The following is a 23,560-nucleotide window of genomic DNA, read 5'->3' on the forward strand; positions in this document are numbered from 1 at the left end:
TTGCCATTTTAAAATCTGTTGACTACCGTTACTTGTAAATAGCACAAGTCATTAACAACTTTTCTGGTTTTCTTGAGAAGATTTTTTGTCTGGTGATAGGTGGAGTTGAGTTCTGGTCATTCAAAAGAAATCCAAAGAGCAAACCAAGACGCTCAATAGTTTCCATGAAGTTCAAATGACCACTACTAGCTACACTGTGCTCTAGGTCCATCTAGGAGGGAGTATCAAAATTTTGCAATTCAGTAAAAATACTACTTTAGTTATCTTACGATGGCTTCTAAGCTAAGCACATCAGGTTTAAATTAAGTCCTTTTGAGTCCCTATAAGTAAAGATACATTGGTTTGCCTTCACAGGTTGGGGTGTTTTTTTGCCTCACCTTTACCTGAAAGCAACTCTTCATTGTAAGCCTATCCAGACTTCAGAAATTTTACTTCTTGGTTTAGCAGTTCAGAGTAGAGATTTGACTGCATTTATTACATCCCTAAACACAAGCACACTTAAACTTTGAAATCCATGAAGTCATTTCGCTCGATGTAGACTCTCATTCTGTTGCTGTCTTTGTTTTAGTGAAAAAGCCCATTAGCCATAGCCATATTATACTGAAATTTAATACCAGCACAGAGTTACAGTGCATCACTAACATTTAGTAGTAATACAGGAGAAGGAATTGAATGACACTGAAGACATATATATGAATTGAAATTCAGTTCTAAAAAGTGTTGGACACGTCTACTGAGACTAAAGAACTTCTCTTATACTGAAATCTCATCAATAAGTATGAGATCATACCTGTCATCACAATTGAGATGAGAGTATCCAATCATTGTAAGTAAGAAAAGAGTATCTCATCATCATAAGAAGAAATGAGAAAGATCTGCCCATATTAGTCCACAACAAAGTGGTTGTAGGATGCCAAGAAAAGCATATCTATTTAAAATCATGCTGGGCTGCATCAGACAAGACATTTTTTAATAGAGATGTTGATTATAGAAGCCCCTGATGAGTTTTCACCTGGAACAAATGGTCCAGTTCTGCTCACACATGGACAAGATTTTGTACAGCAACAAGCTGTACAAAAGGTCCTCACTCCATTGGGTCCTCACTCCATTGAAAATTTCAGTCACATATTATAAAAGAGATTAAGAGCAATCAGTTTGCTCAGCTTGACTAATGTTAATTAGAAGGGCTCCTAGAATCACAGAACAAATTTGGAATAAAGGGACTCTGGAAGTCATTTAAGTCCAACCTCATGCTCACAACAGGGCCAACTGCAAAGCCAGGTCAGGTTGCTGTCAGGGCCTTGCCCACCAACCTCTCTTTACCTCCAAGGAAGGAGATTCCACAGCCTCTATGCACACTTATTCCAGTGCATGGCCATTTTTACTGAGAACTTATTTTCTCTTATCTGGTTGATTTTTCCTTTGCTCAACCCTTGGCCATTGTTACCCGTGCACTTTTAGGAGGAGCCTGACTCAGTCTAATCACCCATAGGGTAGCGGAAGACTACTACTAGATCCCTCTTTTACCTCACCTCCTCCATGCTGAACAAACCAAGCTCTCAGCTTCTTTAAGTACATCAACTGCTCAACCTGGTGATCATCCAGTGGAGTCCCTCCCGCTTGTCAGGGTCTTTCTTGGGCTGAGCCAGACATAACTGGACAAAATGCTCCACATGCAGCCTCACAGTAGCTCAGTGGAGAGAAATAAGCACTTCCCTTGATCTGCTGGGTCACACTATTTAATTAGTTAGAGAATCTATGTAAAAATACTTCTGCCAGAAAGGGGGGGTAATAAGTATTAGAGAGATTATTTAATACATATGATGGAAAGAAGTAAACAAGTGTGGACTGTAAACTTAGGCTGTAAACTAGAAAAAAACACTAGCTCAGAAGAACTGAAACAATACTTCACTGCTGTAAGTGGGAAAGAGGTAGGAAAGGAAAAGGAGAGAGTTCTTTAAATGGCAATTCTCAGGATCTGGTTCCTCTTTTTTAAAGCATATTTGCTCAATTTCCACAGAAGGACAAAAAAAAATAAATTGCTCTTTTGATTGCTGATACAAACGTGAATTATAATGCACAAAAAGCAAACATGATCCAAAAAAGTCAACTTGCCAAAATTGGTGGGGGCAGCTAGAGATGGGGAGGTTAAGCAAACAGTACATTTTGGTACTTCTAGTCATCTGCAACAAGCATAAGCAATAATAAAATAAATCAAATTCCAAAATAATTAACAAAGCCACTTCCAAGAAGAGAATTAATGCATTAAGAAAACAGCTACAATACCAATAAGTTTTCCATAATAGTATAATTCAGAACGAAGGCAGACTTCTCTAACAAGTCTTAATTCTTATCTTCTCTATCCAAATCCCTAGGACACCACAACAACTTCCAGATTAGTACACCATGTGGAAAAACTGAAAGTGTCAGCCAGACTTCATTATACTATAGTTTTGGTTTCAGCAACTATTGGATAATAAGTTACAGCTGAAATAAGACATTTCCAGGAGGGTGAAATTCTATCAGTAACATACACATACTTTTCACAATTTTCCAATCCAGATGTGAAAAAAGCTATTTTAAAGAATTCACTTGTGTCTGATAGAGGGCTTTGGGCCAGGATTAGTCTCAATTGTGCAACAGGCGATGAAATACACAGAAAACAGGAAGGCATTAGCTAAAAGGAGAAGGGAGATGCTAAAACAAAGAACGGTGCGGGACTGAGTTAAAGAAGATCCAACATAAAAGGAACCACAAGAGAGGAGACAGAAGAGCAGAGAATGAGTATCATTCAAGACAAGTGTTACATCCCATCAGTTCTTTACCCTCACAATAAAGTTTGGAGACTTTTTGTCTCAAAGAAATTAAATCCTCCCCATTTCTTGTGCTAAACCAAAACAAAATGAAAGCCCCACAAGTTCAGAGATGCACACATTCTGGGGACATACCAGAAAGACGCATATGAGATCTTCAAAGGGAAAGAAGTCTGACTGCCAGCCACTGAGATTTGGCCAGCTAATATCCTTAAGCTCTTTGGAGAACGCAATGCTAAAAATTACTACACTAGAGCAAAAAGACACTCAGTTTGGTCACTACAAACAGAAAGTTTATCTCTTGTCTTAGGCAGTTAGGCAAAAAAAAAAAACCCACAAGTGTAGATGCATTTAAGTGAAGTGTATGTATTGAAGTATAAAAATGCCCAGAGTATGTGCTGGCTTTCAACTCCAAGCAGTAAAATTTATCATCACTTCCAAGCTGATTGCAATAATCATCTTTTCCACAATTTTGAAAACCACACATTATATAGGAAAAAAAATAGGTTTTGCTGCAGCACTCATTTTCTCGCCAGTGAAAATAATTTATCTTGCCTGTAAAACAATTCAATAATTTTAACAGCCTAAAAAGGTTTGCAATGGAAAGTAACTTCTGGGTTTATTTTTGAGAAATCAGGGCTTCCGTAGGAACCCTTAAGAAGAGTTTAAACTATATTGCTTACTTTTTAAACTATTTATTGTATTTATTTTATTATGTATTGTATTTATTGTAACAGCGTCACAGAGCTCTAGAAAACAAGAAACTGAGTTTTCACTACATCTGTTAAACTTGAAGGTAAACACGATATTGGAAACTGTGCGACAGTAAACCCTGCATAGCGTAGATCGCTGCTGCATTGACTTTTAGTTCTGTTTTACCATTCTAACCCAGGCAGTTTTAAGCGCCAGGATTTTATTTTTTTTTCCTGAAACAAATTTGGAATCATTCTATAAAACCCTCAACTGCATGTTGCAATGAAATAGTTCTATTACTGAAAACTCAGTGTTATGCCACACACCCTGCAAACAGTAGTACTGCTCTCAAATGAGCAAAACAGAAAGAGGAACTCACTTTACAAGTGATGTAGATATATACATGTATTTCAATTGTATAAATACTTTTATTACAAAACATATAGAGGAAGTTCAGCCTAGGGATGAGCGAAATCAGAGTTCATGATCATCTAGAATGCAGAACAGCACCTCTGCTTAGGCTTCTCTTCTTTTTGCATAATATAAGTCATAGGGTTTATACTAATCAGTGCTCTCCTCACCCTGAGGGATCAACTGACCAAAAGAAGGAGCAGGCACATTTGGCAGCAAGATTTAATCACATAGTAAATAACCTCATGCTGCTGCTTCTCAAAATGCGAGAACCTAAGAAATAATTTATCTACATCTCCTTTCCCCAAGGGAAATTGTGGTGTTTACGTTAGCCAAAAATATGTAAGATATTCTCAGTGGAGAACATACGGAAGATGACATAAGATACTGGAAGATACCAAGAAAACAAATAAGACTGTGCCCTGACCCTGAAAAAAATGGCTCTAGTTGCAAATCATTGCAAATAAAAAAAACGCTCTAGCTGTAAGGCAACTGGAGGAAAAGCTTTTGGCTTGCTCATATTCCAGCTTGAAAAATTTATAGTTTAAGCACTTTGGGGAGTTTTACATTAAGACAGTAAGAAGTTATTTTTCCTTACGTTGTATTTTTTGTTTAGCTGATTTTGGATGGAAACTGGAATGTCCTGAATGCAAAAAACAACCAACCCCAAACGCCCCAAAAGCCCATGAGCCCTTCAGAATTCCAAGGAAGTATTTTACAGGCAGTAGATGAAAAAGAACAACGTAGCAAACAGACCTATCTTCATTTAAAACAAGCACAATAAATAACAGTAGTGTTCTGTATAGTTAGTGTTGTTATGAAGTTATCTATTTCCGATCTTCCCACCTTTGGGATTCACGCATCTCAGCCATTTGTGCCTCAGTTCTTATTCACAGTGAAAGGAAAAAAAGAGCAAGAGAGGGACCCACATCTGCCAGCAGGTTTCTGTAATCGGTTTTCTCAACTTTAGCTCCAACGAGCTCATTCCAACTGAAGCGACAAAAGTAACTCTCAAAACTGCAAGTGTAACTGCCAAAACACCCCAGTTTGTTATTTAATCAATGGAAAAACCCTCTCTCAGTATGAGGAATTAGCTTCCTCCGTTTAACCTTGCTTAATACAACAGAAGATATATACACCATTTTAACATGTAGAATGCTTAGACAATGAATAAGCATAGATGTTAAAAACCTTGTGAAAACATTTAAATTATATTTTTAGGAGAGATAAATATAGGTTAAGATAAACATGTAAGAATTGTTTTTTTTTAAATACACAATACTAGGTTCTGTAGATACCTTGAATTTTTAATGCTATTAAAAACTCTAGAAAGCAAGGAAATTCCATGCCCAACCATGTTTATTTATCTGACCATGCCATGTTTTGAACAGCTGAACTTTTATATTCAAGGAGTTTTCTAGGCTTTCCCCTACAGGTTAAATAGAAACAGAAACACCTGGGTCTAGATCAACAACATCAACAACACTAGACATTTAAACATATGAAATACTGCAACTGTACCTTATTTCTAACTATCAAACAATGCAAATCCTCAGAGAGCACCTAACTCCTTTGCTACTTGGAATATTTCAGAGACTACGCCCCATTTCTTGTAAGCAGACAGCAAATCCTGTCTGAGCACCTGGTGACAAACACTCAAAGCTGAACATCCTGCATGAAGTATTTTAGCTTAAAAAAAACCCACAACACTCCAATAAAATCCAGAATACATTGTAAGCAAGGACCTAAAATTTCAGTAAGTGGTGATAATACAAGCAACTAACCTCCATTTTAATTTGGCACCAAGAAATAAGCTTCAAAAATTCTTTTCCCTAACAAGAGGAACTGCCTTTAGCATTCTCAAGGCTGGACGCAAAGTTAATCTCACTAGAGTTAACTGTAGAAATGACTGGGTGAATTATACAAAAGAAAATTAAGGTGAATACCTACAGATGACAATATCCATGAAAATAAAAATCATTATTGTCTCTGAGGCAGATAAAACAGAGGTGGATGAGAAGCAGGGGAGGGAACGAAGAAGTGATTCTTCTAACTTAATTAGCCCTTCAAAAAGTGATCCAGTTCCGTCTGGCGTACTGGGGACAGCTCTTTCTCATTCATCAGGTTAAGTGGCAAAGCAAAGAAGATGACACTATAGGGAAAAATAGTTATATCCTTCCAGATCTTGGATTTTACTCAGAAACTGCCTCTGTGTGCAGACAAAAAAATTACCAAAAAGTGTACAATCAAGACAGGGACAAAATTATATTCTGAATTACCTTTAGAGTCACTCTTCAAGTCTTCCACAACCCTGCGATTACACATCTCACAGAGAGCACATTTCTTAGTACAAAATCATCTTCCAGCAAGACAAAAAGGTATGATCAAATAAGATGTGATTTTTCCAAGCAGTATAAAGTTCAAAACTGAAAAACGTGTGATACAATGCTAATGGAACAAGTTAACGGAAAAAGTAAATGGGGAAAGAGGGAGAAACGACTGTGAATTAGAAAAAGAACAAAACCACATTGAAATGAGACAAGATATAGATGGCTGAGATGCATCAGTATCCATTCCCACCCCAAAAAAAAAAAGTTACAAGGACTGAGTTCTCCATCAAGCAGATATTGGGGAGGGACTGGAAATGCAGGATAGACTCTATTAATTTCTATTCCATGAGCACACCTCGGAGCAGCAAGCATAAGGGCACCTCTAGAGAATTATTACTGGCAACGTGACCATCTGGAACCTCAGAGCCAATTTCATCTGCAAGTTCAGGATGGCCCCTAATCTCCACTCTAATAAAGCATCAATCAATATCCCTTTCTCCACTGACATAAGGGAAGAACTATAGAGTGCCTGGAGCCAGAAGAAAACCCCAACAGGTATTACTAAGAAACAAGTGCTTCCCAGTGTAAATGTGTACAGTTAAAAATTGCTGCAGAGGAGGAAATCCCATGTGTGAGGGTAGGACAGGGAAGGACGTAAAAGGATGAGAAAAAATATTATTTACATAAAGGTCATGATAATAGAAATTCTATAAGCAAATGTTTGGTAATCTTGTTTTGAAGTCGAATCTCCGTCATCTCCATCTGCTTAAAGAAAACGCAGCAATTCCTTATGGATTACCATAGGATTGATAAATTTACGGAGGCTAACTCATACTCAAGAAATATTTCACACACAGTTGCCAAAGGAAAGGTGACTGGTTGTTTTGCTACATCACTGCACCCATTCCCATTTTTAATGAGACTGTTTTCTGAGAATTATTTTCCCCCAATCCTCAGGAAAATTTGTTCCATCAATTTTACAGAAGACAAAGATGAAAGTTACTGTGAAAGACAGCAGAGGAAAAAAAATTAAATCCAGGAATATCAATAGTAAAAGAAAAAGTAGTACCATGGTAATGGCCTTTCAAAACTTGACAAATACATTTCTCCATAACATGGAGACGAGAGTTTTACTGTCAAAAATTAACACTCTTTTTGCAGACTCAAAACAGTGAAGCAGTTGCTGCTGTGGATGCAGAAAGCAAGGCAAGCAGTATGGTGATATTCTCCTAAACTCTGCAAGTAGAAATAAAGATTCCTGCCATCAACACCCACCCCAGCTTCTCCCAGCACAACCGATTCCTGAACCCTACTACATATCTTCTTGCTCTTCTAAATGTACATTTTAATTGCTTAATTATTCACAGTGAGCACATCGTTTAAAGGATAAAATGGAAAATACCTAAGCAGTGAGGTTAAATCACTATAATGGTTGAATAACCTTAAGATGAAATAACCGCAAAAAGCTTTGTGAGTATGGTTTTGAATGACAAAGTGAGCTTTACAAAACAAAGGCTGTAACAAGTCAGATTTTTTTTCCTTTTAGCATCAAAACCACTTCAAAGCCAGGTTTCTTACAAAAAGGAAACCAAAACATGATGGAACTTTACTAATTGCCATCCATCATCTGACACAGATTTTTAAGCATTTGCTTTTCCAAATATTACCCAAAATATTCTTCAGGATAAAAAATTAATTCAGTATTAACTGAAAATACTATGAGAGATAGAGTAGTCTGATCACATTTATCTTACCACAAGATAAACATCATCCTCATTTTGTGCCTGTTAATTTCCCTTTACATCTAGAACAATTGTAAAGAAGTAGTGAAATTGGTTAATATAAAACTGACATGTAGTACTGTCTAAATCTCAGCAACACCTGTAAAATGGCTTGTTAGTAGACACAAATACTCATTTTAAGACAGATACAGGTCCTTCACCACCATCATTTACAAATGCACAGAATCTGCATTTGACACCAACACTTTCTGCTAAAATGCCCAGTTTTCATAAAACAAGAGCTCCAACTGCTTCAACTCAATAAAAAAAGCCACAAGAAGTGAACAGGCAACTCAACAAGTATTTCTAAATCAAACTGAACACAAGAAGCATAAACTTGCATTCTGACTACAGCTTCTAGAACCATAATGAAAGCTGGGGCTCTGCACAGAATATTGAAAAGTTCCAGCTGATCAGCAATTTTATTAACAAAAAACATTTTTCTTTCTAAGACAACAGACACAGAGACAAAATAAGCTCAACATAAACACGGTCACAGTTTTGATGCAAAAATCTGCTTGTAATTAGCAAGGCAAGAGAATCAGGGCAAAGGGATTAGTTATCTAATTTACTAACTCTCACACAAAAGCCAAGATTCAGTATTGCAGATTTCACTTGTTAAAAAATGTTAACATCCAAATGAGCATTTTGTTGTAGAAAATGAAACCATTACATGTACAATCTAATTCAGTATTAGCCAATTAGTGACATGTGACAGTTTTAAGATCAGACCTCAGCATGCCTAGGAACAAACACATACAAGTTTTTCCAGTCTCTGAGTATTTTGTTTCACAGACACAAAATGTTTGCCTTGCATCTTCTGCTTTCAGAGAAGTTGTATTAGAGTAGCATGGCTCCCTCAGTATGTATGCATTTAGAGCAGTATAAACAAGTTTACTCAAAGTTTATTTGATATATGGAATATCATCTGCGTGAAAATAAAAAGTAATTTCTATATAAGTAGGAAAATACCAGAGCTGAAAAGCCACAGTATACAAGTAAAATTCTACATGGGCTGACGCTTATTTCTTCTTCTAATGGAGAAGTGTGGTAAAGCAGCAATATCTGAGAGGATGACTAATCCCCGAACATGAGTTTTGGCAGCAAGAACAGAGCAATGGGCATAGCTGGAACCAGAAGGAGTATTATATTTAATGGTTTGTTGTTTTTGGGGGGTTGGGGTGGAGGAGAAAGCAGGGGAAGAACAAGGATGGGAAGCAAGAACAAGACACAAAAAGGAGTTGTGTAAAGTTACTCAGGAAATGACAGTGTGAATTCAGCCTCTAAAACTGGTGGGGCCAGGGTAAGCGCTTGAGATGCCAAAGCCAGAACACATCAATGGTACACCATCAAGGGCAACTGGGTTTGGTGAGGAAATACAGGGCACGCAAGAAGTTACAACAGAGGAGGTGACAAGACTTAGCCCAAAGCTCAGTGCAACTACATAACTCTTTTGCAAGTCTGGCCTACACATGGGGTATAGCAAAGGATTCCTATCCCAAGCCCTGTTGGGTTTTCCCCCCCCTAGGGTGGTCTACAAATGAAATTCAAAACTAGAATTCACTGTTACATTAAAACTGCTACTACACAAAGAAGGCAGCACCGTCTGCCTGACTCTACAGTATTGATTAACACCTTCTGCAGGTGAGGGTTCATGGCTGTTTCTGAGGAGGAACAGCTGGAGATGCCCCCAGGCACCCCCACGTTCCCCACTAAAACACCATTGAGAGTTTGCAGTTTGTGCTCCTGAGTGGCAGAAAAAACATCTCCTAAGCAGAGCGGCAGCGTAGTGAGAATTAAAACTACAAAACACAGAAAATACTTCTGTTCTTACCTTAGAATGTCAGTACTAGTAGTTTACATATAAGTGTAAACTACTTAAAAATACACATCAAAATGATGCATAGGGAAGACAAGCACGTAGCCCCAGCTGCGTAAGTTCCTGTACAGGACAGAGCAGTGTGAAAAAAGTGCCTTCCCAAGTGCAAGGACATGAGTTAAATATGTCTCTTGTAGGTTGGGGTACCTGATTTTCCTATTCTATGTTCCAACTGTCAGATGCCCCAAATACAGATACATTTCTAAAAAGATATCTGTATGTGACTACTGGGCTAGTCCATCTCCCCTAACTTTACCTGTCTTTGAAAAGGGTAATATTTAAATTAATTTACAGACTATCCTATGGGATAACCTGTATGGGTAAGGTTCAGTACTAACAAACATGTACTTTTCATGCTTCCACTGCAAGTTGTTTGTTTCAATACTGCAGGAATTTGATCTTCACATAATAATTTGTCCATCTTTGCTAAACTGACTTTTATTTTAAGTTAACTTTATTAAATGCCAAAATAACTTTATCCAAAACATTAAAGTGTCTGAGTTTTCCAATTTACCTAAATCCAGGTATAAAAAGGCAACAGAAGGAAAGCACTCCTGTTTCCCATTCACATACTTCTACATAGCTTCATGTCAAACCAAGTAAAATACTAACATGCTTTTCTCCAACTTCTCAAGACCAATAATTTTGTGGTCTGCATGAGCAGACTTTGAGACTTCCACAAGGAAGCAAGCAGGCTGTTTGTTGTCAAGGACTCTGTTCTAGCCCAGATGAACTCTAAACAAACTTACCATCTTCACTAGGTATTCACAGCTACTCCTAATGACTTTAGCAAGAATTAAGGCAAGCATGTGCAGGATGAAGAGGTACTGAAGGTAAAAATTAGAGGACAAGATTAACTTCATAGGCAATGAAGTCATTTATTCATAGTTTTGATCAGTGGGCATCAGATGATAATACTTCAAAAAACTAATTAACAGATTATTTGCAAAGGCAACAAAGGCAGCAGTGTAAACAACATCAGCTTTACAACCCAAACTTTCAGGCTATAAATAAACGCTCTAAATCAGTAAAGAAAGAATTAGGGAAGAGTACCTACGTGGATATGGCTTTGGAATTTATATTGTTTCCTTTTCGATTAAGGCATTTTTAGCTTAGGAGAGAGATCTTATGCATGCATGAACACACTGCATCTTTCTAACCTTCACTTTACCCAAAATGAACTGGGAAGATCATTCTTAAAAACAAGGGTCTTGTTTAAGCAAGCAAGTATTGCAGTATTATTGCTGCATCCAAATACTGCACTAAGTGAACCTTCTGCAACAATAACATTTACAGAATTTCATTTACTATATTTGTAAATTAAGTACAAAGTTAAGTGAGAAGACTACTGATCAAATGCCCTTACCTACAGAGAAACGTTAAAGTCCTTCCTTTACTTGACTCACAGGTAATTCAGAGGTCACAGGCAATTCAGTCATTTATTTAAAATAAAGTATAGTCAAAAGTGTAAACTGATTATCTAAGCATGCAAAAACATAAGCTGTAAATGTATCTGTGTGTACAGCATTAATGAATTCCACACAAGTAACAGAAAAAAGGGGAAATTTATCTAAGAAAGTATTACTTCACAATGAAGCCCCTACATCATTAGAAAAACCAGTATGTAGCCAACTCTTCCCTCCAAAAGCAGCAAGTCTCCTCCCTACAAATCACAAACCCAATGTAGAGTATTAATTTGTACCTTTCTCATACTCACCTCCTCTTTCTTCATTTGTATTTTTTCAGAGGGAAAGAAAAAGAATACAAGCATTTCTGATGACAGAAGACCCTCCCCTATTTTGAGAGGATATAATTTTCAGACTGAAAAGGATTAAGCATCTCCATTGAGACTGTGGTGACAAACTGTTCCTCCTCTGTCGCTTTGCAATGCAAGAGACCGTGCACAAAAAGTTAAGTCTATCAATAAGGTGGCATAAAATGGGACTTCATCATCAAACACTCCGATTCACTTGGAGCTCAGACCGAACTCCAAGCCATGATGTAGAGAGTCATTCCGTATAATACTACAGGATCAAAATCCCCACTGTTTCTGGCCAAGGGAGTTATTCACAAACAACTCGGCAAGGACAGCTGCTGTTTTAAGAATTCTACCTGCAACGGGCACTCCAACGATCAGGCCCATCAGAGAGAATTTTCATATTACAGGTAAACTCTCAAGACTGTCCTCATTATATCAGAAGCAACACAGAAGAAACTAAAGATGAAATAAGAAAAATAAAAAAACCTTCTAACTACTCCATTCCCTTAATGGAATGATTGCTATACTAGAGACGTGACAAATGCAGTTTTCCACAAGAATGAAGCCTTCCCACCACTTAGCTCTGCCTGCACTAAGCAAAAAGTTAAGTAAGCATTCTTGATTTACCTTTTTAGAGAAACCAATCCAACCTAAACAGTCTCCTGCTTTCCACTGGGTGGGGTTTAGCCAAAAGGAGACAGACTGCTCAATCTCAAGATTTCCTGCAAGTGTTCACTGCCACTGATGTTCTTTCAACTCTCTAATCCATACCATGCTCCCTAAGCAGTCGCTTCCTCTTCCTGGGAAGCTAAATAAGAGGAAGCTCAATGTAAATTAGAAGCGCATGCCAGCGTTCCCATCGCAGCCTAGCACAGCCGGGCATTTCAAGCACATTGTGGAAACGTATGGCCTTAATATATCCTTGTCACATGCTATGAGCCAAACTCTACATCAAGAGGTTATTTTAATGCTAATGCAGATCCTGATTTCTACCCAGAAAAAGTGGAAGGTGTGGAACCAGTTTCTGCAGTTCAAAACTGCTCCTGTGGTTGAAATAGAGACAAACCCCATGATAATGTATAAATAACCATGAACTCACAATGTCTCACTAGCAAGATAAATAGCACTGGAAGAAACCGACAGCCGAGTGGTTGCCATCAGAAATGGGAGCGTAACCTTAGGGAAACTATAATTACAAATAGGCAGTTCAAGAGAAGTCATGGATGAAGACACATAAAAAGCCCTTCAGAAGTTACTGCTGAACATGGATAATAATCAGCCCGAGACATCTTAGTCTTGGGTCAATGATTAATATTTTTTTATGCCTGAAAATGCCCTAAGCCATTTACACTTGAAGCTCTACCTACACGTTTCACATTCAGAGATTAAAAAGGAAGACCAACCAGCCTGACCTACTGCAGACATAAAAAAATATGTAATTTTATTAGTTAAATGTCTTTGTATCAGTATATACTATCTAAACTTGCAAAAATACTCATATATACATAAACACTGTACCAATACATTCGCACATAAGAATTTTGCAAAAGTTACAAGGTTTGTCCCAGATCAACCTAACAAACGTTTTTCAAACATACAAGTAAAAATATAGGAGGTTGCAAAACAAGCTCTTTCACTGTCTTAGGTAAACAAAGAGGGCTTGAGGCAGCTTCCTTACTGCCTTTGCTGCCACAGCCTCCGAAACAAGTAAAAGTTAATGTACAGTCATTAATAACTACTGCATACAGAAGAGGAATTTAACAGAAAGGTGACTAAAGATGCAATTAGATACATCCATTTTTCACGTCATCAAATAATCGCAAATTTATTTATTTTAAAGCTCTCACTGCTACTATTTCCAGTATCTTTACTGGAAGAGCAACTCATTTTAAAGGATGGTTTCAACAAATATTGCTTCCAAAATGGCCTCAGTATCTTTTAAGGTGCTACTCATTTAATAAATTTAGAAGCTACAGATGAAACATGTTACATGTAAGGAAAGAAACCAAGATGAAAAATTAAAAGCCTGGTCTTCTTTTACACTCCTAAGCTCCAAATAATTACAGAAGAGATTTTGATACACACATACAATGTTTTCCCATTTGCATCTTCACAAGCAAGATTACATCCCCTTCAGGGAATAAGAGAGTCTGCAGTCAAGAGAAGCACGAGCATTTAAACACACATTTCACCTAGATCCAGTGATATCTTAAACACCCCTAAGTATCTGCAACTGTGCAAATGAATATATTCCTACAAACACCATTTCTCTTTGATTAAAACAAACAAAAAAACCCCCCAAACCCACAAACAAAAAGCCACCCCAACAAAACCTAAATAATCTCACACATTCAGGAACAATAAAACCCACAAGTTACAGCTGGCTGGCAGTATATTGTGCTTTCCACGAAACCAAATTCTGCAAACAAACTCTTGAAAGCCAGGGAAGGAGGTGCTGAGGAGCCCCTTCAGAAATACTCCAAAAGCCCATGACTAACACACATACACACTGAATTATGCAACACACATACACACTGAATTATGCTGAAATGAGCAGCTTACATCTGACCTGGAGTCAAGCACTTGGGCAGAGCACCACGTGCGCATCATTTCCAGTCACTGCCTTCTGCACGTGCAGTCCCATGTTAGCCCAAGAACACCATCCAACTTCTATTAAACCCACAGCCCTCACCTACCGCCCACCATACTGCTGACAGTCCCATGATAAGGCTTGACGTACGCTCTTGCTCTGAGAAATTTCAGAAAGGAAAGACTGTCATCAGCACTAGGATTTCCAAGTGTTTAAGAAAAAAAAAAAGCCAAACCTTGATGAGAGAAGAAATAAAAGCAAACAGAAATGATGCATTAAATTCCCCTCTGTCCACACGGCCGACCCTCATCTGTTCTGGATTATGAACTCTTCAGGGCAGACCCCCACCACCTTCTTACATTTTATATAAGAGTGCCATGCATATCTATAGTGCTACATAAATTATATGTTCCTTGGAACAATGTCCTGGCTTTGTCTGGGAAGGGCCTTGCTTGCCTATGAGGCGTGAACCAGATGTTATGGAACTCAGTGGAAAAATTCCACCATCAACTGAAAATGGGCTTTGGATCAAGAACAAGTAATAACTTCATATTAAGTATTACTCTCACGGAATAAATTAGGACAAGAATATATAGAAAGAGGTCCACAAGGATCTTTTACATAAATAGTATGGAACACAACAGCAAACCAATCCATGTTTATTTAAGATTACCTGTCACTGAACTGCAGATCGGAGAGCTCTAGAGAGAAAACTATCCCATTATTTACTTATTTCTTGCTAAATTATTAGCAGCTCCCAGTGGTTTTGAAAAATCCACATTAGACTCTGTTAGGTTTTCCCCCCTTTGAAGCAGTAGTAAAACTTAGAAATATTAGAAGAAAGTATGCTCAAGTCTTCAGATTTTTTTAAAGTGACACTACCAAAAAAACCATTTGTCTACTTTCCACTTTAATTCAGGAGCAGAGGAAGGGGCACTTCATCACTTGATCTTCCCCACCATGAGAGGGCAGAAGTGTTAGCTTAATTTGCCCCTTGCAGCCAAGAACTGGAGTTTCTTCTGTAACTCCACCAGCAACTGCAGAACATGTGTTTGTTTCTGCTAAAATACTCAGTGAAATAGTATTTTGACATTTAAGATGTTATTATTAAACTTCAAAAGTTGAAACTTGATAGGAACACTACACGTCCACTGAGAGTCTGCTTGATTATGAAAATCCAAGAAAGTACTACTGCTTGCTCACATGTTGGAAGACCAGTAAAAGACTACGTAGCACCAAAACCTTGCATTAACTTCACTTTCTTTAAAAGCATGACAGATTCATTAGAGCATTCTATGTTGCTTAACCTAGGCTGAGTCCCTGACTTCAAGTCCAGCTCAGAGAGCATATGAGAAAATTCTGCTCCTCCCAAGGGCAAGCTAATAAAGAACTGAGCCTTGCCTCCCACTGACTAGCCACCGAGCAAGACCCAGCAGCCACTTACAAAGCCATCTGCAAGAAGTCTGCACTGTCTCACTCCCTCCAGTACTGGCTGCCTCTCCCCTCCAGTCTTGGTCTGCATGTCTTGATGTACAGAACCGCCTTCTTGAATCTTTGCCTTGTTACTTCCGTTGTTTCAGCATTCACAGGAAAACTTCTTTCACCTCACACGGCACACTTCACAGTAGAATTTGTCAGAAAATACTAAACATGGCATTACTTATAAAAATTACACCCTTAGTTCTTGATGTGCCTCTTACGTGATGCACTTCTCATCCCTATGCCACTCAGAAGCCTGCCAATAACGCCCTGAAGGCACATTTTCGAAACTGTTTTAAAAAGGCATTTACTCTAGCTCCAAATTCATATTAAGTTTCTGAAAGCATCTTGCTGTAGTTTGCAATGTGTTTCTCATGCTACAAATCACTTTCTTCCTTACTATACAACCTGAATCCTTCATTTTACCTCCAGAAACTCTGCCTTATTCATTTCACATGAGAAAGGAAAAAGCTTAACCCCGATTAAAGGAAATTGCACAGACAGAGACGGTGAGTAAGCTATGACCAACTGTCCAAAGATTTTTTTTGAACAAAAGAAAACTCGCAAAGAAGATAGTTTCCATCTGTTTTTATTAGCTGTAGTATTGTGTGTATGTACTCAGAAACTTCAGTAATCTAAACTATAGAGTTGATGAGACTAAGAAGAATGCAGTCAAAATGAAGCAGCTTTAACTTATCACAGCATCCACACTGTGCCTATATAATAATTATGCACACATGACAAATATAGTAACTGCCAAAATAGCCACTATATCTGTTATCGATATGGATAACTACTGTACTGTTATTCACATACTTGAAGTTTGAGCACATTTCACTTTCTTATTAAATTCAAAACAGTGTTTTTTGCTATTACACTAATAAGTACACAATTGTAAGGTACATCATATCTACAGTAAATACACGTCAAATATATAAGCGTCAAATCCCACAAAGATGAAATATTTTGTCCACAGCTTCAAGAATTACAAGCAGATTTATACAAATGAGAAAACACTCTTTTGTAAAATGAATGATGTATAGAATGAAGTATACGCTGCTGTGGCGTAGCTTTGTTTCAGCAAGTAAAAAACCCCATGCATTTTGATAAAATCTCAAGGAAGAATTATTGATACATTCTCCTCTGTGCACACTAACATTAGACGGTTAAGCACAAGCACCATGCCCAGAAAAGTAACTCTCATTGTCAGTCAAGAGCACGACAATCTGAACATTCCTATAAAATACTTTCTAAAACAAAGATTTCGGCACTAAACATACTCCTCCCTACCAGCCTCCATCAAAGCAGCTGACAACCACGTGCAGGATAAAGCATTCTTTCAAATCTCAAAAGAGATGTTTTTGAACATAAATATGAAAAAATGTGGAAAGCACTCAAACTACGTGTTTAACGGACAACAGGTCACAGAGGAGTTTCAAGGCATTTCAGTATACAGGATAAAAATTTACACTGTCTTCTCCATAGTACAGAAAGACAAAATAGCTCATCATTTTTATTAGCATGCAGATCTTCATTAACATAACTTGTAAATAATATTTTACACACTATTCTTGGTGAAAAAAGAACCACAAACCAAAACATGTTGCTTTGCAAAAGTAATTTCGAAGTCATTACTCTTGACCATGTTTCTCTTTGTAGTTTAGTTGCTGCAGGACTATTTTTTCCAGTCCTTCCGTGCCTCTGTCTAACCACAAACTTTATTGAATCACTCTGTGGATTGTGCATTTCTTTCTTAAAAGGCATTTGCATTTCTCAACCAAATAGTTATGCTTTCAACGATATCACAATAAGTTTCACATCAGTTTTTCAGTAACAGGATGTAGCATTTATCCATAGATATAAAAACCTTAAGACTACCTCACGACATCTTCTGGATGAACCCCCTGCTATTAAGCAAAACCTTCATAATGCCTATTTTGATGTTTTCAGTTAAAGAATAATTAATTTGTTGTGCATGAATGGCAGTGACAAACCAAAGAACGTATTTCTCATTGCATTCTATGCACAGCTGATGGTTAATAGATACATTAAGTAACAAAAACATTTAAAAATGTCTGATCAATACAGTGGAAACTGCGCATTAAGTTTAATTAGGTGATCACATGAATGAGCAACGGGCATAATTTTTGCTCTAGTCAACCGATGCTACAGAATTAAAGTATCTTTCTTACCTTCTGAAAAAAGTCTTCCCCACTTTTCCCTTTGCCCTCTGCAGCAGCTGTAAAACAAAAGCGTGATCCGGTTACTAAATACACAGGAGAATATTTACAAGTTTAGGTATAAAATTAGCAATGAGTACACGCTACTGTGAAATTATAATTCCAGGTAATTTTTTCTCATGCAATAAACGCTTGTCAAGAACTGACTAATACTCAGAACAACCTTTTTCAAGTCACTTGCTAAGGATGGAGTCCAAGCAGATGATTGTATTTACATACTAGAACTATAACATACTGATACATATTTTAGTTACAGAGTAAATACGGTCACACAAGTCGAGATTTATTCATGCTGCATACCTTGCCATGTAATTCTACCAATAGGAGGATCAAAAGTAAGCTAGGACAGCACTAGATCTGCTATATCAAGATTAAAAATTAGAACCAGAACAAGAATAAACATTACGGTAATCCAGAATCATGTTAAAAATTTTCCTCTATTCTGCTCTTTTTCATATTTAAATGAAATATAGAGCTACTGCTATTGAAATATTGCTGTATTGAAATTCAGTATAGAGCTACTGGTTTATTGAGACTGAGAAGTGCCACAAAAACTTAAACAATTATTAGTGCTGTTAAATATTGCTTTCTCAATTGCTTGTCATCCAATGAAATTTCGCAGCTGGTAATTTCCACCAGCCAATGCTTATGAACTACTGCATTCAAAGCAGATGAGAAACAAAAGGCAACCCCAGACACCTCCACTAGAAACAAAGCGGAGGCACATCTGAACATTTTGGTAACAACTGGAAAAACCAAGAGACTTCGCCCTCTCAGCCTGGGAAATCTAAAGCTGAAAGGTCAAAATCTTGACTTTGTGAAGAGAAAGACCACCAGAAAACACTCTTCACACCAATCCTATTTGGAAGAGAAGAGACAACGAAGAACGCCACCCTCCTCCTCACCCCCAACACAAACTGCTTGCAGCATCAGCTGCCCCAGCGCAAGGCACTACGCATGGGATGGGGGTCCCAGGACCCCAGCTTCGGAAAGGATGTGCAGGGAAAACAGTCCCCTGGTCACACTGGAACATTCGTATTTACATAAGGGGAAACACTAACAAAAGGAAGAGTGAATAATAACTAAATACATGTAGGCTGTAAACAGAGTACGGAGACTTCAGAGTAATTGTCGAAGCCAGTGCTGACAACGCCACAGTGGCAGAACAAAACATGGTTGTAGAACACAACTTGGAAGCTGACAAGAAGGAATCATCTAATTCAGTGATTTCAAGAGCAAGACTGATTAGCACCTGGATTATCTCCCACATCTATTTACACCCATAATTGTAAATTTAGTTAATATAAACGATTGCACTTAAAATGGTACAACTGTTTGTACATAGCTTATGGTGTAGCTGACCTCTGCTGCAACCTGAGACCTAGCAACCAATCGAAAACACAGTAGCTCAAGCTGATTATGAAGAGGATAATTTCCTTTTCCCTGAAGAAAGGGATGCCTCCAAACGGAACACCAAATGCAAGAAAGTTTCCTGAATGGTAGTGGATTATTGAAGAAACTCATTGTCATCATGATTTTTCTGCGTTTCTCATGTACAAAACAAACCACTAGCTCACCCCATCACCCTGGCTTCAAAACTCTGTTTCAGGTACTTAGTTCTCCCCGCTCTTCTGACTACACAGGCAATTCCAAACTCTTAAGTTAACATTAACTCAGCTAACACAACCTAATAACAAACACAACCAAGCAGATACAGGCTAGAGGCATGAGATGACTTTTTCTACCCCAGAGGAAGCAATGCCACTACATTTGAAACAGGCTTCTCAAAATATCAATAACAACACTTAAATACCATGGGCAGTTTTATCTAATACAGTTGAGAAGTTCATGTTATTTAACTGAAGTGGTCAGAGCGGAGGCAGTGGAGAAGCCCATCGAGCTGCCATCCTGCTGCAGAGCAACTCCAGGCTCCGCAGTTCCACAAGGCTGAGAAGAAAACCAAACCCTCCTTGCCCTCAAAACCCGCAAGCACCTGTCAGAGAAGAGTAAACTGGTTCATGTTTCACCAGAACAAGGTTTTCTGGAAGCCAAGAAAACAATTAGGGAAGATTTCAGTTTTTCAGATTTACAAGCTACAGATACTAGCAGAAAAACACAACTTTCTTTTGACAGCAGCCACTTCATAGATGCATGTTGTTTTACAAGTTTTCCATTAACTCAGGAATAACTACAAAACACTTTTGGGAAATGAGCAGTACCATCATACTTTTAAGTGAAACATGGAACCAACATGCTTTTAATCAGAGGGCACAGGAGATAAATTGGAGATGAGAACATGACAGATGTGAGGCTGAAGTTGCAGTTTTTGAAAACAGATTTTGTTCCAGCTGCAAATACACGATTTCTAAACTGAATACAAACAAGAGATGGCTTAGATAATAGCAATGATGCTCTGCAGGACATTTAAACAGAATGCTGACAAAGCAAATTCCAAGCTTTTTATTGTAGGTTTATTTTTAATCTGAATCATTCTGGTGACCTGATTTACAGCTTGGCCCCACAAACAACTGCATGGCACAACAGATGGGCTCCCACAAGCACAGACAAAGTAAGGAAGGAGAGAGAATGAGAATATCCTAAACTAGGTTCACAGAAAAAAAGCACCAAACACAGTATAGAAAATACTGCAGTTGGAGCAAATGGCACCTTAGAAACATCTTTAGTTCACAATCAGTGGTTTTAGTTGTTACACCATCCTATAAAGACACTTCATTATGACCTATAAAGGTCCTTCATTATAGCTTTTCAGCATGTAGGATATGTTTTATGATAACCCATTTGTCAGGACTCACAACGTCTACCAAAAGGCAGGGAAGACTGTACAGTGTTTTTTGGAAGAGACACTGAAATCTAATCTCCGTACCTTAAAGCAGTTCTTTACATGATTAAAAACATACTGCAAGATGCTCAGAATTGCAGCTAGAAGTACTGAGTTAGACTTAGGATGGTATCTTTCACTATGAAAGGAAAAGATGTCTAAAAATTTGAAGATAAACAGTGTAAAGCAATATAGTCTGTTTCCTTTTAGGTTAGCTGTTCTCCAGCTATTTACTCCTTTTGCCTTCCCTGCTCTTGATGTAACTTCTTTGTACCAATTATATTGGTTTACTCTTATTTTACTTATTTACTTGCTTCCTAAAATTTACTTTCTCATTTCTATAAGGAGAGATTACAGGTAAGAAAAACTTCGTTTCATCGGTAGTTTATACATTGTGGGATGCTACCCACAATTACATACATTTTAACGTATGTTTACCTCCAAACTAAGTACCTATATTTAAGAAAGTTTCCAACATGCATGCAAAACATTTACTATTCACATTAAACTATCTCAAAGCCTTTCTTCCTCTCCAAAGCAGGCAAAGACAATTCTAGCACTTCTGAAAACAGTAAGAATAGCCAAACACAAGGGGAAATTTATCCATTCCTTCCATAATTGAAAGGCCAAACAGATTTTGTTCAAACAACATAAAACCAGCATCTTTTTCAGGGAAAAGTTCCATTCCAGAGTTATGAAAGTTATGCACAAGTCATTAAAAGTGGAAACCATTTACAGTGTTCACTAGAACAAGCTGCAGTTTAGTAACTCCTTGAGGTTCACCTCAAATCAGATAAACTGAGATAAAAGCAAGTGTTAATTTGTGTTTAGGAAAAAAGTCCACTAGGTCACTACATCATAAACTCATCTTCTTTCTAAAGAAATCTTGAGTATTAACCCCAACTCTAAAAATAAACCTTATCTTTCAAATTATCATATTGAGAAGCTCTGAAAATTTACATCTGACAAATGTACCCTGGCAGATTATTTTAGTAATCTTACTAGCATTAATTTTAATATGAAACCAAGCTTTCTTCAAAAAAGCAGTAAACTTACAAGTTCTCAAACACCCAAGAGAACAAGCTGTTTGTGGGAGGTTGAGGGGGCCGGCAGTGCCGTACCTGTGCTGCATATGGAAGGCACCATGTAGCCCCATTAAATTTGAAATAAGCTTTCAGATTTTAATAGACAATGTTTTGCATCTTCTAACTTTGTAAATGAAATGAATGATTTCAAAACACCATACCAGTAACAAACAACATTAAGAAGTGACATTAATACCTAGCACTAACGGTGATCTAGAAAATACTATGTCAACAAGTACAGTTTAGATATTTAATGGCTTGGTAAATTCCACTTCAAATAATGATTAAAAACCACTTTTAGAGCTTTCTTCCTCCAGATGCAGGTCACTAGAGCCCCACTATCCTCAGTTGCTGTGACAATGTCTTTAAAAGACAAGTCCAAGTAGTTACTTGTGGAAGACGTGCAGACTTTTGTTTTTTAAGGTGGCTTTCAGCCACCAGAAGAAAAAGCCTTTGCTGCTCACTTGCATCTTGTGCTGCTCTCCCTTGTTTGACAGCACAGCTTTCTGTGCAGCCACAGCAGGGACCAAGTCCAGCTTTATCCTTGGGAGAAAGCACAGCACTTTCTGGAATAACCCCCTGGTCTTACCTGGCTGGGAAGGGGAGAGGGAAGGAGACCTTTGCGGCTCACTTCGCTGGCAGCTCTGGCATACACCAGCTGAAGGTGTCTGGGCAACCACAGCTTCAAGAAGCAGCGGCAGATGAAATTATCTTTTTGTACATCTTCTCCAGAACGACAGACTTCCGCCAACAGGACCAGGCCCCACAAACATGACCCGAGTAGAAGAGCAGTTAACTTTCTAGCAGCACATTTTACAGCAAAAGCGCTACCAAGTCAAAGAAAGTATTCCTCGAACTCAACTAAATGTGTACAATGACAACTGCTTAACAGTGTCTCTAATAAGAAACAGGAAAGCATCAGTGCTTTGACAAGATTTCCGTATGAGCCCTGGAAAGCCATGCCTGGCAGTTACCCGCCTTAGGAGATGACTCCAATCGTCCCTGTCCCCACCACAGATTCGAGAGAAGCCACAAACCAAATAGTAATTAATACAGTGTACTGACTTCTGACTGAAACTGATTGATTTCTGCCAGCCTCTGCTACTCAGGAAGGACTGTTTTCTTAGAAACAGTATTTATTTTATAGTATTGAATAATCACTTAACTGACCTTCACAAAAACTAGGATTATTTTTTACACAAAATGGTAACGTTGGTTTCAGAAATACAGACGAAAGGCTATGTAAATGTGCATAATAAGCATTTTATATTTTAAGCTATACTCTGTTTATTATAATTTCTTCCATACCGTGAAATATTTTATATTAGGTTTTTTGCTTTTCAAGATATATTGGATTGCCGAGGTTTCATCCAATACAAATATAAAACAGTTGAAACAGGTGTTACCTATTATGGCACCCAAGTAGTACACCGCTTCTCTACTTAATCACCTAATCATAAAAAGCCCAATTGTAATTTCTTCTAAGTTCACATGGAAAAATGAATTTGAACTTTTACTTCAAATGTTATTTTACTTATAAAAAAAAATGGTTACAATATAGGTCCTATTTTACAGACACTGAACCCAAGACACACCGATTAAGTAAAGTCTTGTTTAAATGAATTACTGTAACTTTGTGTTGATCTCGCATATCGGCTTTG

The 23,560-nt window shown here is 37.8% G+C and overlaps 1 protein-coding gene across 1 annotated transcript in view; it reads right to left on the minus strand.

Moving 5' to 3' along the window:
• Nucleotides 1-23,560, minus strand: part of BICC1 (BicC family RNA binding protein 1) — a 113,639-nt gene that overhangs the window by 57,620 nt on the left and 32,459 nt on the right. The window contains exon 2 of the mRNA XM_074592036.1: nucleotides 17,928-17,974. Coding sequence (XP_074448137.1) covers nucleotides 17,928-17,974 — 47 coding nt within the window. The remainder of the gene's footprint in view (nucleotides 1-17,927; nucleotides 17,975-23,560) is intronic.

This window comes from Larus michahellis, chromosome 6 (assembly GCF_964199755.1).
Source record: "Larus michahellis chromosome 6, bLarMic1.1, whole genome shotgun sequence".
Lineage (NCBI taxonomy): Eukaryota > Metazoa > Chordata > Aves > Charadriiformes > Laridae > Larus > Larus michahellis.